This window comes from Ambystoma mexicanum, chromosome 7p (assembly GCF_040938575.1).
Source record: "Ambystoma mexicanum isolate Mex_15411 chromosome 7p, UKY_AmexF1_1, whole genome shotgun sequence".
Classification (NCBI taxonomy): domain Eukaryota; kingdom Metazoa; phylum Chordata; class Amphibia; order Caudata; family Ambystomatidae; genus Ambystoma; species Ambystoma mexicanum.
In genome coordinates, this window is record NC_090939.1 from 26146613 (window position 1) to 26165737 (window position 19125).

Below are 19125 nucleotides of genomic sequence, written 5' to 3' on the forward strand. Positions count from 1 at the left end.
TCTCCTGCTAGACCTATCTGCATCCTTTGATAGCTCTCCTTCGCCTGCTAGACCTATCTGCATCCTTTGATAGCTCTCCTTCTCCTGCTAGACCTATCTGCATCCTTTGATAGCTCTCCTTCTCCTGCTAGACCTATCTGCATCCTTTGATAGCTCTCCTTCTCCTGCTAGACCTATCTGCATCCTTTGATAGCTCTCCTTCTCCTGCTAGACCTATCTGCATCCTTTGATAGCTCTCCTTCTCCTGCTAGACCTATCTGCATCCTTTGATAGCTCTCCTTCTCCTGCTAGACCTATCTGCATCCTTTGATAGCTCTCCTTCTCCTGCTAGACCTATCTGCATCCTTTGATAGCTCTCCTTCTCCTGCTAGACCTATCTGCATCCTTTGATAGCTCTCCTTCTCCTGCTAGACCTATCTGCATCCTTTGATAGCTCTCCTTCGCCTGCTAGACCTATCTGCATCCTTTGATAGCTCTCCTTCTCCTGCTAGACCTATCTGCATCCTTTGATAGCTCTCCTTCTCCTGCTAGACCTATCTGCATCCTTTGATAGCTCTCCTTCTCCTGCTAGACCTATCTGCATCCTTTGATAGCTCTCCTTCTCCTGCTAGACCTATCTGCATCATTTGATAGCTCTCCTTCTCCTGCTAGACCTATCTGCATCCTTTGATAGCGCTCCTTTGATAGCTCTCCTTCTCCTGCTAGACCCATCTGCATCCTTTGACCTGGTCAATCACAAGGTCCTATGCAAACATTTGACATCAGCTGGACACTTCTCCGCCAAAGCGACATCTTGGATGAACTTGTTCCTTTCCAACAAGACAATGCGAGTTTTCGCCCGGACAGCAATGGCCAATCCGGCACCAGTTCTGTGTGGAGTTTCCCAAGGTTTGTGTGTCTCGCCCACTTTGTATAACATCTTTACAAAGCCGCTATTTGACCTCCTTGACAGTTTGGGTGTCACCTACACTGACTATGCAGATCAAACCCAAATACTCATACCCCTTTCAGGATCCTATGATACTGTTTCCAAACTGTTGAACGAAATCTACCAAGTTATTCAGGCATGGATGGCCACTCAAGGCCTTTGTCTGAACGACGACAAAACGGAGACACTATTGATTGTCTCCCAAAACCTTTTACACACACTACCGGAAACAATTTAAATGCCTTGCCATTGATAATACATCAAATTAGCGAAATAGGTCAAACCCTTAGGGATCTACCTTGACTCGACACTCTAACGAAACAGGTCAATGCTACAGCCTCTTCGGTGGCATATACAGTGAAACTCATTACCGCCTGCAGGCTGTTGCTTTCTCCAGACAGCTGTATCACCTTAGCAAGAGCCCTTATTTTATCGAAATGGGACTACTGCATTGCCTTATACATTGGCACTAGTTGTCACAACCTAAATAAACTACAAGTGCTACAGAACAACGCATTAAGAGCTGCACTGAACATCCCAAAATCCAACCACATCACTTCTACTAGACAAACAGTCCATTGGCTTCCCGTGAAGAACAGAATTGCCTACAAAACGCTACCATTAGCCCACAAATGCTTATCGAACAAAGCCCCTAAATACCTAAACTGTAAGTTCACCAGAACCAATCTATCAGACCTACTAGAGCCTCCCAGGTCAACCAGCTCATGATCCTGAGATACAAACATGAAAAAACAGGGGGTAAGAGTTTTCCTGTCCTTGCCTCAAAGCGTTGTAATGCCCTGCCATCAGACGTAAGAACTGAGCCTGCGTACTGGGCCTTCCGAAAAAAAACAAAATGTGGCTAGTCTCACCAGAATAAGAATGACTCTAGTACCAGATTCTTGACAGATGAGGGATCTCAATGTACCATGGCACTGTAACTGCTCGATGCTCTGAACTATAACTGTATCTACCTCAAGGTATTTACTCCCCTATCCCAGTATGTACTTCGTTAATTGTAATGTAATTAGCAATTTGTACGCCATCTATATGTAATCTGTTAATTGTATTGGAAACTACCTGCACTTTAATTGTAACCTGTAAACTTGCGCCTAGATACCTTCGGGTTAAGAGCGCCATAATAAATAAATAAACTAAACTAAAGCCCAGACCCAACAAAAACAAGACTATGATAAAAATGTGAATCTCTGCTCTTTCTCTGTGGGTCAGAAAGTGTTGGTCCTCTTACCCACCTGTGAGAATATACTATTCTCAGTGGCACTGACCGTATGAGATACTAGAACGCACAGGTGCATGTACTTATAGAGTAGCCCAACCAGACAAAAGACCCATCTCTATCATATTAACCTGCTAAAGGAATGGAAGGGAAATCCACTGGCCTCCACATCCTCCATACTAGCCTGCTTGGTACCGGAGGAAGTTGATAACACAGACCTTATTCCACAGAATCTCCCAAAGGAGAAACCGAGACCTGGACGATCCTGTTAGTTCTTTCACAGATGTATGCAAAAAGCCTGGTAGAGTACAGGGCACATATAATTATATCAGAACTCCAAAGGGAATGGCAATCCATCTAAAAACCTATTTACTCCCAGAAACTAGGGAAAAGATAGTAATTGAAGAAGTGGAAACTATGTAAAGAGCCAACATTATAGTCCCTGGCCCTCCCTGTTCGTTTTGTAACAAAACCCAACCCCTCCTGGCAGTTTTGTATTGACTTCCGACAGGTTAACACATTTCTGCTTTTGACGCCTACCCCATGCCATGGATTGAATATTTAATCGATACACTGGGTAGTGCAGTGTTCCTATCTACCTTCGACTTGGCAAAAGCCGCCATGACTGACTGACAGGTTGGCCATTTCTTAGACTTCAATGACCACACGTCACCACATTGTGTTAATCCTGGCTGTGGGCTAGTGACCACACGTCGCCACATTGTGTTATTCCTGGCTGTGGGCTAGTGACCACACATCACCACATTGTGTTAATCCTGGCTGTGGGCTAGTGACCACACGTCACCACATTGTGTTATTCCTGGCTGTGGGCTAGTGACCACACGTCGCCACATTGTGTTATTCCTGGCTGTGGGCTAGTGACCACACATCACCACATTGTGTTATTCCTGGCTGTGGGCTAGTGACCACACGTCGCCACATTGTGTTATTCCTGGCTGTGGGCTAGTGACCACACATCACCACATTGTGTTAATCCTGGCTGTGGGCTAGTGACCACCCGTCACCACATTGTGTTAATCCTGGCTGTGGGCTAGTGACCACACGTCACCGCATTGTGTTAATCCTGGCTGTGGGCTAGGGTTTCACACGGTTATTAATGTATGCGCCATGTGATGTGGGAATGGTCAATGTGTCTCTTGGTTCTTGATAGATTTGTGTGTTAACCCTTTCCATGATATTGAGGGCACCTTACTCTATTCATTTAACTCAGTGCCCATAAGACATTCAGTAGAAGAGCAGGATTTCAAAAGCTAAAAAGAGTCCCTTTGCTTTTTCACATTTTCTATTTAAAACAAGAAATATGTGTTTATCTCTTATGGAACACTAATTCTGTTTTTCCTTTCCTTTCAAACAGGGCAACAAAGCAGGAAGCATGGAAAACAGTTAAATGGTTTAAGAATGGCTGCCACTTTAAAATAGAGGCTGGACATGTTCATGCATTGCACCACATTCAGTAAGAAAAAGGTGCTCAACACCAACTTTGGACTTGATGCTTCAGAATCAATGGTGCACCTGCTGTGGTGTTTACGTTCTAGTGGCAGCTACTAGGATTAAAGCACAAAAAACAGAAGTCTAGAAACTGCTCTGGACACGTAAAGGTTGCAAGCACAAGCTTTTTTTTTGATTTTCAGACTTTCATGTTCTGGCCGAGGATTGAGGTTCTTTCTTGACATTCATGTGTTGAAAAATGCACCTGACTTGGTGAGATCAACTGAGAGATTAAGTAAATTATATAAATATTTTGATTTTGACAAGGAGCTCCTTACACAGAAATCACTATTTAAAAATTAACACCCTCACAATGGAGTTACCCTTTGAATTTTCTGAATGTGACACACCTTTCAAGGTAACTGGTTATTCATGGCAACATCAGAGATTTCACACAGAAGAGAAAGAACATAAATGCTACAAGTCTTTTACAGAAATGAGAAATCACACTGGGGGGAAACCATATGCATGTTCTGAATGTGAGCAGTATTTCAGGCAAAGGGGTAATCTTTTGGCACACCAGAGAAATCACACTGGAGATAAACCATATAGATGTTCTGAATGTGATAAGGCTTTCAAGCGAAAGAGTGAACTATTGAGTCATCGGAGAGTTCACACTGGGGACAAACCATATACATGTTCTGAATGTGATAAGGCTTTCAAGCGAAAGAGTGAACTATTGAAACATCAGCGAATTCACACTGGAGAGAAACCATATTCTTGTTCTGAATGTGACAAGGCTTTCAAGCAAAAGAGTCAACTATTGAGTCATCAGAAAATTCACACTGGGGAGAAACCATATTCTTGTTCTGAATGTGATAAGGCTTTCAAGCAAAGGGGCCATCTAGTGAGTCATCAGAGAAATCATACTGGGGTGAAACCATATGCATGTTCTGAATGTGATAAGGCTTTCAAACAAAAGGGTCAACTTGTCATACATCAAAGAATTCATACTGGGGTGAAACCATATGCATGTTCTGAATGTGATAAGGCTTTCAAGCGAAAGAGTGAACTATTGAGTCATCAGAGAATTCACACTGGAGAGAAACCATATACATGTTCTGAATGTGACAAGGCTTTCAAGCAAAAGAGTCAACTATTGAGTCATCAGAAAATTCACACTGGGGAGAAACCATATTCTTGTTCTGAATGTGATAAGGCTTTCAAGCAAAGGGGCCATCTAGTGAGTCATCAGAGAAATCATACTGGGGTGAAGCCATATACATGTTCTGAATGTCATAAGGCTTTCAAGCAAATGAGTGAACTATTGCGTCATCAGATAAATCACACTGGGGTGAAACCATATACATGTTCTGAATGTGATAAGGCTTTCAAGCAAAGGGGCCATCTAGTGAGTCATCAGAGAAATCATACTGGGGAGAAGCCATATACATGTTCTGAATGTCATAAGGCTTTCAAGCAAAGGGACCATCTATTGAGTCATCAGAGAATTCACACTGGGGAGAAACCATATACATGTTCTGAATGTGATAAGGCTTTCAAGCAAATGAGTGAACTATTGCGTCATCAGATAAATCACACTGGGGTGAAACCATATACATGTTCTGAATGTGATAAGGCTTTCAAGCAAAGGGGCCATCTAGTGAGTCATCAGAGAAATCATACTGGGGAGAAGCCATATACATGTTCTGAATGTCATAAGGCTTTCAAGCAAAGGGACCATCTATTGAGTCATCAGAGAATTCACACTGGGGAGAAACCATATACATGTTCTGAATGTGATGAGGCTTTCAAGCGAAAGAGTGAACTATTGCGTCATCAGAGAAATCACACTGGGAAGAGACCATACACATCTTCTGAATGTAATAAGGCTTTCAAGCGAAATGATCAACTCGTGCTACATTTGAGAAATCACACTGAGTCTTTCAATCAATAAGAGTGAACTATTGATTCATCAGAGAAACCACACCAGGAGGAAGCCATATATAGATGTCCACAATGTGATGAGGCTTTCAAGCGAAATTTCACTTTGTGATACATCAGAGAAATCACAGTGATGAGAAACCGGAAACATGTTTTGAATGCAAAGTCTTTCAAGCAATAAGGTAAACTAGGGCTGCAGCAGAGAAATCACGCTTACATGTTCTCACTTTGGTAAAGCTTACAAGCATAATGAGAAACCTATGACATGTGAATGTTAAAGGATATTTATACCACACACTATCACCACTGTAGTGGTCCCCTGGCAAATCTGAAAGAAAGGCAGGTAGGTTAGGGCGTGTTAGTAGGACAGCGTTTGGAGTACAAGCAAGGGAGCTGTGATGGGCTGTTGGCAGTTTCAGTTTGGTTAACACCGTTGGCTTAGCTTTTTGGTGTGGTATCCGGTCGGAGTCTGTCGTGTGCGGCTCTGTGTGGTGTGTCTGTTGTTGCAGTGTGGTGAAGTGCGTGCAGGTTGCTGTGGTTTAAGAGTTTGTGTTTAGTTAGGGTTTGAGAGGAGGGTGAGGTTTTAGTACGGTTGGTTATTAGCATTGTCTAGAGAAAATGCACACTCATGTTGTGTGTCTTTTGAGATTAAGATGAGATTTCTTCCTTACATTGATCTAGTTTCAGCATGACAAGGTTGTTTCTCATCTCTCTGTCCATGTGTTGTGTTAGCTAATCTCTACAATTCTATCTTTGTTCTTACTCAGGCCAGCTAATCTCTACAATTCTATCTTTGTTCTTACTCAGGCCAGCCCCTACATCTCAGTGTCAGCCTGCCGCAAGCTGGTCACCGCAGATCTATCTAGTTCTGACCTATGCCCATACCCCTAGCTCTGGCCGAGTGTGACGCGGTACAGTTCAGTCCTTAGCAGGATGTCTGGATTGATGTATGTGAATCACCATACCTATGTCTTAGACAATTTGTTGTGTGTGTTGGGTTAATTGTTACGAAGTCAGTACATTTCCAAGAATACTGCGCGGGTATTGTGTATGTCGGTTTAGTGAATTCCATCTTCTACTTGCTTGGTTGTGAGTTTCTTAGTGTGGTCATAGTGGTCTCATTTGGCCGGTGGGTTGGCTTAAATGGAGGGTTAGTTTGAGGATGGTTATCTTGTGAGGTAGTAATTTGATTGCGTGGATGCACAATTGGGTTGGGGTTTACACAAGGTTCATGTAGCCATGTCTGTATGGGGGATGCTTGGTAGTGGGTAAGGTTGATGGTTGTGCCTGTTGTTGTGTCAGCCTTGTTAACTATTGTTCTGTCTTGATTGGTTGTTGCTCGTAGTCGGTTCCGCCTAGCATTGTCTCTTTGTTCTAGCCAGTGGTCCCCCTCTCTGTCGGTTCTAGGTGTTATCTGTGTCATCAGGGATTCTGTCAACTGGTTCTTTTCGCATTTTCCGTTTATTGTTTCACTTGTTTCTGTCCGGTTACGAGATATGGAAGAGCCAGGTTTTTAGTTTTCTGATTTGATTTTTAATTTTATTTTATTTATAAAGCGCAAAAAAACAGGCCCAGGGGCAACCGGGCGCATACTCTTAAACATGTTACAAAAAGCAGTAGTTACAGTGAGTTACAAAAATATACAGCATATATACATGTACCGAAGGGTACCATTAACAGTGTATAATACAGGGACAGAGCAGAGAGAAAATGTATATTCAGTTCTGTACCCCACATGGAGTCTGGACTGTGTCAAGGTCTCATGAGACTTGGGAGAGCAACCATGTTTTAGCATTGTTCTTGAAGGAGTGAAATGATGGTTCAATTCTGATAGGTGTGGGCAAGGTGTTCCAGAGTTTGGAGGCCAGGACGGGGAAGCTCACCCCACCAGCTTTTTGGAGTTTGCATCTAGGCACGATGAGGCTGTGAGTTTGGGCTGCTCTGGTAGGTCGAGTGGAGGTGTGGCGTGCGAAGCGAGTGGACAGGTAAGGTGGGGCGTTGTTGTTTGTCCCTGATTTTAGATGGGAAGGTAGCAATTTTACCCAGGAGTGCTGACTGAATATTGGTGCACCAAGTGTTGTATTTGGAGCAAGAGTCAGGGGGGGCTGCAAGTGTCTCGAGTTCCTTAAGGATATTAAAGAGTTCCTTAGTATTGGACTGGGCTGACATAATGCAGTTATTATAAGAATCTTTTTTTGCCTGGAGTACAGCTTCTTTATAGTTAAGGGTGGCTATCAGAAGACTGTCCTTGTGGGCGTCGGAGTGGTGACTTCTCCAGCGTGACTCTGCTGTGCCTTTCTCTTTGCGTAACACTCTAAGCTGGGGAGTAAACCATGAGTTAAGGTGTGCTCGTTGTTTGGGTTTCCTCAGTTTGAGCGGGGCGATAGAGTTGATGGCTGCAAGCAGTGACTGGTTATACATGTCGGCTAGGTTGGTGGGGTCTGAGCAAGTGTCAGGAGCGTTATTTAGTGTGGGAAGGATAAGGGGGGAGTATTTTTTCTGTCGTAATGTTCTTTTTATTTCTAGTGAGGGTGGCTGGGGCGACCAAAGGCCTGGGTGGTGGGGCTGCTTCAATGCTGAAAGTGATGACATGGTGGTCAGACCACAAGCAAGGGGCGTTGGAGATTACGCTAATATTGCAATTGGTGTCACTAAGCCAGTCAAGGGATCGCCCTTTAATGTGGGTGGGTTCCTGTATGTGGTGAGTGAAACCTAAATCTGTTAAGGTATTAGCTAGGTCGAGGGCCGCAGGATCATTAGGGTCTTGGTGTCCTAGATTGAGGTCGCCAAGAATGATGGTTTGGGAGTTGGATTTAGCATTGTTGAGTACTAACGTAGAGATATCATCCACAAAGGATGTGGGTGGACCAGGGGGTCTGTATATTAGGTGGATGGTAGCCGTTTGGTTAGCTGAGAGTCCAAGCTTGACAGAGAGTAATTCTGCAGTTTCCACCTTAGTGCTTGGGAAGGTTCTAAGTCCTAATGAGTTTCTAGCAATGAAAGCAATTCCTCCACCTCTCGAGGTGCGATCACACCTGATGATGGAGTAATCAGTGGGGATGGCCAATGAGAGTGCCGGGCCGGAAGCCGCGTGCAGCCAGGTCTCGGTGATGGCGATGGAAGTCGAGTTCCTGAGTTTTGATAAGATCAGCAATGTCCAGAGCGTGCGCAGCTAGGGATCTTGCGTTAATCAGGGCAGCTTTAATTAAACCAACGTTGCTTGATGAAGCTGTGATGGTTTGAGTGATGGGGCGTGGGGGAGGCGGGCTGTGCGTATGAGTTTTGAGGTATGAACTCAGGTACATGGGGTGTCCCTTCTTACCCATAAGTCTAGACCCTAATCTTAGGTTTCTAAGAGTGATAGGACATGGTTGGTTAGGTGAGGGTTTTTTGGCGAAATGGTCGAGCCATAGGGCCGGATCGTTGAGGTAGATGTTGTGGTATTGAGGTGCAGTACTTTGGTAGGTATCAGGAGATCTGTGAGAGGTGGCCATGAATGAGGTGTGCAAGGAGCTAGGTGCAGCTAAATCGGGAGGTGGTAGGTGTGATGACCTGGTAATTGACCACAATGAGAGTAGTACTTGTAATGAGGAGAGCAGTGACCTTAGGGAGGACCAGCGTGGTAGCATGTTACCGGGGTTAGAGAGGAAGGGCTGCTGGGTCTGTGAGGCAGTTATAGGTAAGCGTTACAGGCTCTGAATTTTAGTTAGGTGGTCTTTGGTATTTATTTCATTTGGAAGGTTCCAGGTTTTTGCCGCCAGGTGGGAGAAAGAGGAACCCCCACCTTTTTTCCTGGTGTATGGCTTAGGTTCCAGACGGTTTTAATTGCTTGATCTCAGGAGTCTCGTCGGCTTGTAGATGGTTATTTTCTTTTGTAGTAATTCTGCTCCCTGGCTGCTGATTGCCCTGTGTGTTGTGCACATTGTTTTGAACATGATACGTTGTTTGATTGGAAGCCAATGTAGCATTTCTAGCACTGGTGTGATGTGATCTCTTCTAGATAGTTTGAGGAGTCTAGCTGCCGCGTTTTGGATGCGTTGTAGTTTCTTCAGCAGGTGTTCTGGCGTTCCGAGGTAGAGGCTGTTGGCGTAGTTGGTTCTTGACATGATGATAGTGACGATTGTCAGCGTTTGGTGGGTGAAGAACAGGAATGGTAGGATTACTTTTTGTTGAGTGAAGGAGGGAGAAGCATTTCTTAATTTTTGCATTTACTTGTGGTTCTAATGTTAGTGCGTTGTCCATTAGTGCTCCCAGGTTTTTGACTAAGATTGTCGGTGTGGGTGCGGTTCCCAATTCTATCGGCCACGGTATGTAGGTGTTCTGTTGGTTTTTGGATATAATCTTGATTTCTGTCATTCTTGGGTTGATTTTTAGGTTGTTGGCGTTCATCCAGTCATAGATTTCTTTGAGACATTTTCTTAGAGCTCACTGTTGTTCTTGTGCATCTTTGATTTTGTAGATGATTGGAGTGTCGTCCGCATAGTTGTAGCACGTAAGATTGTATTTTTTGACGATCTTGATTAGCGGAGTCTGGTAGATGTTGAAGTATAGTGGTGATAGTCAGGATCCTTTTGGTACTCTGCAGTCGTTAACTCGTGGAGCAGAATTGAAGGGCTTTATTCAGACAGTTTCTATTCTGTTTGCTAGTAATAATTTTATCCACAGTAGTGCTAAGTCTGTTATACCTATATCTTCTAATCTCTTGATGAGGGTGTCATGGCTTACTGTGTCTAATCCTGCAGGGAGGTCGAGCAGAATCATGGCCAAGGTTGTGTTGGAGTCTGCGTTTGTCGTTAGGTCATCCCAGGTGAATAGGAGTGCTGATTCTGTCCCTCTAGCGGGTCTGATGTCGACTTGCGCATGGTCCAGCAACTGGCGTTTTTCAACATGCTCTTGGGTCAGTTTGTATACGTAGGTTTCTAGAAGTTTTGCTGGGTATGGGATGTTTGAAATAGGTCTGTAGTTGGAGAGGTTTTCCATGTCACCACTTGTGTTCTTAAGTAGTGGTTTAATATACGCAGATTTGAAGGATCGTGTTACCGTCCCTGTGGCGAGTGACTGATTGAAGAGACTTCTATAATATTCTGATGGTGTTCCTTGTGTGAGGATTGATTTGTAGATGTCTGGCGGGCAGGGATACATGGCCGAGCATGCCAGCTTGACGAATGTCTCCACTGATATTTGCGGGAAGTATTGGAGTTTGTGCTCTGGCTCCTTGTTGGATCCAGTTGGTTGTGAGTTAGGATTGTTTGGTCTGTTTTGTAGGATTTTTTGGATGTTTATTTTATTTTTGAAATGATCTGCTAGGTTGTTGCATAGTTTATGTGAAGGCATTGGAGTGTTGTCGCAACCTGGTGGGTTTCTTATTTTGTTTATAATGTTGAACATCTCTTTTTGTGTGTCTTTGGCTTTGGTGATTCTGTCGTCATAGTGCCTTTTCTTTGCTTTATGATCTTCCTTCTTGTACAATCAGATTTGTCTCTGGAACTGGGTTTTCTTACCTTGGTCATATTCTTTCCTCCATTCTAGTTCCATCTTCTTGTTGTTCTTTTTCATGGTACTTAGTAGTGGGGTGTAGCATTGTGGCAAAGCTCTTTTTCTTTAGGGGCTAAATGGTTTTTCTGGGGCAATGTTTTCGATTGTATCAGCAATCTATTTATGTTGTAGGTCTCTTTTTCCCTCTAGGTCTGCCTTCTCCAGTTCGGTCGCAGATGGTTTTGTCCGCTCTAGTTGTTCTATTGGGTTGCTTTCTTTGACGGCTTTCCAGTTTCTTTTTGTAGTGGTTGGGAGTTTGAGGTGCTCGTTGGTAGTGTGTTCACAAATGGGATGATGAGATGGTCGCTCCATATCTGCATTGGCGGTGCTGTGTATTTGTATTTGTATTCTGTTTATTTGTATAGCGCACCTGGCCCAAAGGCATCTGGGTGCATCTTAGGTTACAGTGACATAGTATACATCAAGGACAGCATATCTTAGGTTACAGTGACATAGTATACATCAAGAACAGTGACAATATACAGAATGAACATACAGTCAGATTACTTACAGGATATTTACAGTGTATTTACATTCAGGCTACATGCCGGACAAGGCAATGACAAAGGTACAAGGTCGTTCCAAGGAGGATTATGGGCAATGTGGATGGTGAGAGTTTTGAGAATCTAGAGTGAACAGCCACGCTTTAGCCTTGCTCTTGAAAGAGTGGAAGGAGGATTCCGATCTGAATGGGTTGGGCAATGAGTTTAGTGTCAAGGACTGGGAAACTAATCCCACCCGCTTTCTGCAGTTTGGACCTAGGTATGGAGAGACAGTGAACCTGGGCAACTCTCTGAGGACGCTTAGAGGTGTGGTGAGTGAATCGGCTTGCCAGGCAGATGGGAGCCTGGTTGGCCAGACTTTTGTGCGTTAGGGCGAGTGTTTTGAGGGAGACTGTTTGGGCTACTGAGAGCCAGCATAGGCTGCGTCTGGTGTCAGAGATGTGCTGATTCCTAGGGATATTTAGAGCAGTCCTAATGGTGATGTGTTGGGTGACCTGTAGCTTTCTTAGGTTTCATTGACTCGTCCCTAGATAAAGGGCATTAAAATAGTCAAGTTTCGACACAATCAGGGTTCTGGCCATGATGGTGCAATTAGCAGTAGTAAGGAAAGGACGGCAAGCTGTGATGAGTTTGCACTTGTAGGTGGATGCTGAGATTACAGCATTGGTTTGTCTGAAAAGCGATAGAGTTGAATCAGTATAGATGCCTAGGGTTTTAGTATCATTTGATACCTTGATGGTGTTGCCATTGATGATGAATGATTTAAAGGAAGTATCTAATCTATTAAGTCGGTGATGGGAGACCATGATGAGAAGCTCTGTCTTATCGTTGTTAAGACAGAGTTCATGTTGTGCCATCCAAGCCTGAATTACATGATAGACATCATTTAAGGCTTTCGTGCCTGCAGTGTAATCTCTAGTGATGTGAATGAGTATCTGGGTGTCATCGGCGTAATTCGTATAGCTAACTATAAACTATAAGTGTTGGTGAGATGCAAGATCCTTGGGGTACCCCACACAGGACTGGTGAAGGTTCAGCAGAGGCAGAAGGGGAGAATACCCTCATGGATCTGTTGTCCAGGAAGGATCTAATCCAAGTGGTGGCTTTGTCTGAAAAGTGGGCTGCTGGTTTGAGGTGCCTGCAGAGGATTTGATGGTTAAATCAAATGCTGCCGATAAGTCTAGTAGTAGTAGCAGGGCCAGCTTCCCGTGATCTTTCAGATCCTCAATTTGAGTGTTTACGTCAATGAGGGCAGTTTCAGTTCCGTGCCTAGGCCAGAAGCCAGATTGTCTGAGACTGAGGGATTTGTTGGATTCGAGGTAGTCCTGGATCTGCAGATAAGCCGCCCGGTCTAGGATTTTAAGCAGAAAGGGAATGCTGGTGATTGACCTATAATTGGTGAGTATGCTAGAGTTCAGGCTGGGCTTTTTTGAGAAGGGGGGATAACCCAAGCATCCTTAAGGTTATCAGGGACGATGCCTGAGTTGAAGGACAAGTTTATAAAGGCAGTGATGAAAGGAGCTAGTTCAAGTGTAGCCTTCTTGATAATGGGAGCTGGGCATGTGTCTCCCTGGCAGTTGAGGGTTTGAGTTTACTGATGATGCTTTCAACCTCTAGTATAGATAGTGGTGTAAAACTGAAGGGTTTGTGGGTGTGAGCGGTAGGGATGGCTTTATTGGGAAAATTGAGCTACGGTGAATCTGGAGGCTAATTTTGTTGTCATTTATTTTGGATTGGAGAGTGGAGAGTTTGTCGAGCGCTTTTTGAATGTTGGCACACCAAGTGCTGTCTTTAATGCAGGTGTCAGGAGGGGTTGAAGGAGATTTGCGTTCTTTCAGTATCTTGAAAAGCTTCTTGGTATTGGATTCCGCTTGCAAGAGTGTGTTGCTCCTTTGACCAGTTGCTGTAGTTTCTTGGTTGCTAGTTGCCCGATTAGTGGGCTTTGTGAGTTGGTGTGTTTTTCTTTGCACCATATAGTCCCCCAGGATTATCAGATACTCATGTTGGATGGCTATTTTGGTGGTGGCCTCTATGAAGTTGTCGATAAAGGTTGCATCATATGTCGGTGGTCTGTAAAGCAGTATGAATTTAATGTCTGTTTTTGGATTTGCAAGTGTATGACCATGGATTCGCAGTTCTCGATGGTAAGAGGTTTGGCTGTTTTTATTATCAGGTGTTCTTTGAATGCTATTGCTAGGCCTCCTCCTTTTTTCCTTTCCTGTTTTACTGTAGGCATTTGAAGTTGATGGGGAGGCAGCTTTGGAGTGTGATTTTGTAGTTGTCGTCCAGCCATGTTTCAGTGATGAGTTTCAGAGATGAATAGGATGTCGATACTGTTGTTGCACAGCAGGTCAAAGATCTCTGAGTGTTTTGACATTGATCTTGCGTTGATTAGGTTGATGTGGATTTTTATGCTATAATTTGGTTTGTGCTTTATTATCAGTGTTGTCTACTGACTGGGGGTTTGGTTTTCTTCCATGTAGATCTCCGGTTGTGGTGGTGGTGCAGTTGTGTTTGTGTTGTCGTTGAACAGCTCCTCAAGGTTAAGTGTTAGGTTTTTGTTTTATACATGTTCCTCTTCTAAATTTAGTGGCTGTTGAAGGGTAGGTCCTCGTGTTTTGGTGATATATGGGGTTAGAGTGTCGATTGTGTTCTTGTTCCCTCTAGCTTTGTCTGTTCTGCGTGGTTGTTCTGTTGTTGGTCATTCCTGATTCAATCGTTGGGTTGGTTTGTTCCAGTGAGTGGTTGTTTGCGATATATGGTGTTAGTGATAGGGACTTTTCTCTTCTGTCGGCAGTAGTTCTGTTTTTGTTCTTGTCGATGGGGGTGTGTACTTCATTTGTAGATCTGTGCTGGTGTTCATTTGGGTTTGTTCACTGTCCCATTTTTCTTTATCATAGTCCTATTTATTTTTGTGCCATTTTGTGTAATTTGGTGGGAGGTTGTGGGGTTGACGTCGCAGTGTTTCTCCCTTTTGGTTATTGTTTGGGTTGTCGCAGTCGGGTCCCTTGTAAATTAGTTGGTTTATGTTTCCTTTGAGTTTCCTTCAGGGTTGAGGTCGCGGTTGCAGGGGCGGTATCCCATGTGCAGTGTTTTTGCTGGTTGGTTTGGTTTTTGTTATGATTGAACAATTGTACGTGCTTTTCCTGGTTGGTTTCCTTCGGTTCTTGGTTTCTTGCTTGTATGATTGTGGGTGTGATGCTGTTGTCACGCACAGTCAGCCTTATGTGCTTAGTCTGGCTGTCTCATGAGGTTAGTCTGGGGTGTGGCAGGTTTGTCTGATACAACTTTGCAGGCTGTCTGGTGGTGTGGCTTGCTAGATAACGTGTGTCTGGTTCCATATGTGGCTATGGTAAGAGACTGTGTAGTTGGCGGGTGTGGGGATGATCTAGTCGGGGGGTTATAGAGCTGGGGCAACTCTCTAGCTATTCGTTGGGTTCTGTCAGAGTTCTATCTCAGTGTGGTGCTGGTTAGTATTCACAATTCTGTCTTAATGCGGCCAAAGCTGATGGTCACAGTTGTCTCTAAGTGCGAAGCAGGGTAATGTTCAGTCATATCTCAGTGTGACACTCTCTGGATGTGACTTAAGGTAATATTAACAATCCTCTCTGAGTGTGATGGAAGGTTAGTAATCACTGTTCTGTCTCGGTGCGGCAATCTCTAGATATGAATCAAGGCAGCACTAGCAACTCTCTATCCGAGTGCGACACAGGCCAACATTCACAGCTCCATCTCAATATGGCTTTCTCTAGATTTGACTCAAGGCAACACTTACAATTCCCTCAGAGTGCAACGCAGGCCAGTATTCATGGTTCTATCTCAATGTGGCACAGGCTAATCACAGTTCTCGATCAGTGTATCACAGGCTGGTATTCACCGTTCTATCTAAATGCGGACGAGGCCGATGGCCACTGTCCTCATTCTATCAAAGTTAGACTATTGTAATGTGCTTCTGCTAGGAACCTCTATTATACAATACAACTATTACAAAATAAAGCACTGAGAGCAGCCATTGGTCTAAAAAAAATCCAATCACATTTCAGCCAGCAGAAGGGGCCCATCAAAGCCAGAATCATCTTTAAAACACTCTGTGTCACCCTTAAATGCCTCATTAATAATGCCCTCTTATACATCAACAAAGCTGTCACCATGAACAAAACCACCGGATCTTTAAGATCCAACAACAAGGCACACCTCACTATTCCTCTTCAAATTCTCCAGAGCTGCAGGCAGTAGTTTCCCAGTTATGGCACCCAAACTCTGGAACACACTCCCACTACATGTTAGATCTGAGCCTTCCCTCCAACGCTTCAAAAAGATTCTCAAAACATGGCTATTCAATAAATTGTACCCCAATGCCTCCTTGTTCACTAGGACAAAAATGCTAGGCAGCTCCTCTGAATAACCTCTGCTCTACACCCAGCTGATGTCCCAGAACGCCTGTCTTTCGCTGTATAGTCATAAGAAACGTGTGATTGCACAATGTATTATGTATTACCTATGTACTTCTAAATAACTGTATGAATATAAGATGTCTGTAACTACGTTGTGATACCCATGGGTTGGGCGTATTATAAATGCAATAAATAAATAAAATAAGTAAATAGGTGTGACTCAAGGCAATATTAACAATCCTCTATGAATGCGATGGAGGCGTGCGGCAATCTCTAGATGTGAATCAAGGCAGCACTAGCAACTCTCTCAGAGTGCGACGCAGGCCAGTGTTCACGGTTCTATCTCAATGTGGCACAGTCTAATATTCACTGTTCTCTATCAGTGTATCACAGGCTGGTATTCACCGTTCTGTCTTAATGTGGCCGAGGCCAATGGTCAATGTCCTCACTAGATGTGACTCAAGGCGATGTTCACAGTTCTCTATCAGTGTATCACAGGCTGGTATTCACCGTTCTGTCTTAATGTGGCCGAGGCCAATGGTCAGTGTCCTCACTAGATGTGACTCAAGGTGATATTCACGGTTCTCTCTGTGTATCACAGGCTGGTGTTCACCGTTCTATCTTAATGTGGCCGAGGCCAATGGTCAATTTCCTCACTAGATGTGACTCAAGGCGACATTCACAGTTCTCGGTCAGTGTATCAAAGGCTGGTATTCACCGTTCTGTCTTAATGTGGCCGAGGCCAATGGTCAATTTCCTCACTAGATGTGACTCAAGGCGATGTTCACAGTTCTCTATCAGTGTATCACAGGCTGGTATTCACCGTTCTATCTTAATGTGGCCGAGGCCAATGGTCAGTGTCCTCACTAGATGTGACTCAAGGTGATATTCACGGTTCTCTCAGTGTATCACAGGCTGGTATTCACTGTTCTGTCTTAATGTGGTTGAGGCCAATCGTCAATTTCCTCACTAGATGTGACTCAAGGCGATGTTCACAGTTCTCTATCAGTGTCTCACTGGCTGGTATTCACTGTTCTATCTTAATGTGGTAAGGCCAATGTCCTCACTAGATGTGACTCAAGGCGATGTTCACTATCAGTGTCTCACTGGCTGGTATTCACTGTTGTATATTAATGTGGCCGAGGCCACTGGCCAATGTCCTCACTAGATGTGACTCAAGGCGATATTCACAGTTCTCTATCAGTGTATCACAGGCTGGTATTCACTGTTCTATCTTAATGTGGCCGAGGCCAATGGTCAATGTCCTCACTAGATGTGACTCAAGGCGATATTCACAGTTCTCTATCAGTGCTTCACAGGCCAGTATTCACCGTTCTATCTTAATGTGGCCGAGGCCAATGGTCAATGTCCACACTAGATGTGACTCAAGGCGACATTCACAGTTCTCGGTCAGTGTATCAAAGGCTGGTATTCACTGTTCTATCTTAATGCGGCCGAGGCCAATGGTCAGTGTCCTCACTAGATGTGACTCAAGCTGATATTCACGGTTCTCTCAGTGTATCACGGGCTGGTATTAACCATTCTATCTTTATGTGGCCGAGGCCAATGGTCAATGTCCTCACTAGATGTGACTCAAGGCGATATTCACAGTTCTCGATCAGTGTATCACAGGCTGGTATTCACTGTTCTATCTTAATTTGGCCGAGGCCAATGGTCAATGTCCTCACTAGATGTGACTCAAGGCGATGTTCACAGTTCTCTATCAGTGTCTCACTGGCTGGTATTCACTGTTCTGTCTTAATGCGGCCGAGGCCAATGGTCAATGTCCTCACTAGATGTGACTCAAGGCAATATTCACAGTTCTCTAACAGTGTCTCACTGGCTGGTATTCACTGTTCTGTCTTAATGCGGCCGAGGCCAATGGTCAATGTCCTCACTAGATGTGACTCAAGGCGATATTCACGGTTCTCTCAGTGTATCACATGCTGGTATTCACCGTTCTAACTTAATGTGGCCGAGGCCAACGGTCAATGTCCTCACTAGATGTGACTCAAGGCGAAAATCACAGTTCTCGATCAGTGTATCACAGGCTGGTATTCACTGTTCTATCTTAATGTGGCCCAGGCCAATGGTCAATGTCATCACTAGATGTGACTCAAGGCGATATTCACAGTTCTCGATCAGTGTATCACAGGCTGGCTTCAAATATCAGGAAGAGTCTCAGACGAGTATACAATGAATTCAAAACTCATCTGGGCCCTCTGATTCATGACGTCCCATAAAAAAGATGGGAATCATTTAATAACCTCCAACCTGGATTCTGAAAATGTATTTGAGAAAGATCAGAACAGAAGAGGAACACAGGAGATCTAAAATACTATCCTTTTTTAAAATAAACAAAGGATTTCAGTACACAATAGAAATATATCTAGCTGTACCTCCTTTTATATACCCTGTGGATAGAGAAATCAAATAAAATCATTTTTTTCTTCTATGAAGCAGTTGTGTTAAAGTAATTTCAAGTACCCCTCTAGAGGGCGAACTAAAAATAATGAATTAAACATTTTGTGAAAATATCCCCACAGAATCGATCAACCTGAGTTTTCTATTGTGTGAATACCTAAGGGTACACTCAGGCTTGAGACTCTTTTCTTGGTCCTTTTGTGTCAAGTCAAAATGCTTACATGCCTCTTAGCAATGACTGTTGTGTGCCTGAGAATTGCATCATTGCCTGTAAATGTAAAATGCCACCAGGAACTGCAAGCGACACACCTACTGGCTTTGCTAATACTAATTTTCTTTTCTTTTAACTGGCTACATACAACCTTGGCAAACTGTCAACCATCCTTGTGAACACTCTTCACTCTGCAAAACCCCCAAATAGAGGCTTGCTATAAACAGTCTTTATGTTACAGTAAGAAGCACACATGGGTTTGCCTGCCTGAGTTCAAGCATGGGCAGCCCGGCTCTTTTTCTTTTCCATTCTCCAACTCGCAGAACGTAGCGAAACTACAGATCCCAGAATGCTAAGTGAAACAGCAGGACTAGGTGGGCTACACACAGATAGCATAGGGGAGAGTGATATCTGTACAAATGGTGGGGGTGGAGGCGACTGAACACAGATCCGTACCTGCTAACATACCGCCTTTCATTCTGGAGATGCAACTCGACTCC

At 44.0% G+C, this 19125-nt stretch overlaps 1 protein-coding gene across 3 annotated transcripts in view; it reads left to right on the forward strand.

Moving 5' to 3' along the window:
* Positions 1-18445, forward strand: part of LOC138525640 (zinc finger protein 84-like) — a 125883-nt gene extending 107438 nt beyond the window's left edge. For all 3 annotated transcript variants that reach the window (XM_069635693.1, XM_069635691.1, XM_069635692.1), the window contains one exon: positions 3541-18445. In XM_069635693.1, the coding sequence (XP_069491794.1) occupies positions 3988-5571 (1584 nt within the window). In that variant the 5' untranslated portion in view covers positions 3541-3987 and the 3' untranslated portion in view covers positions 5572-18445. The remainder of the gene's footprint in view (positions 1-3540) is intronic.
* Positions 18446-19125: the final 680 nt, after the last annotated feature.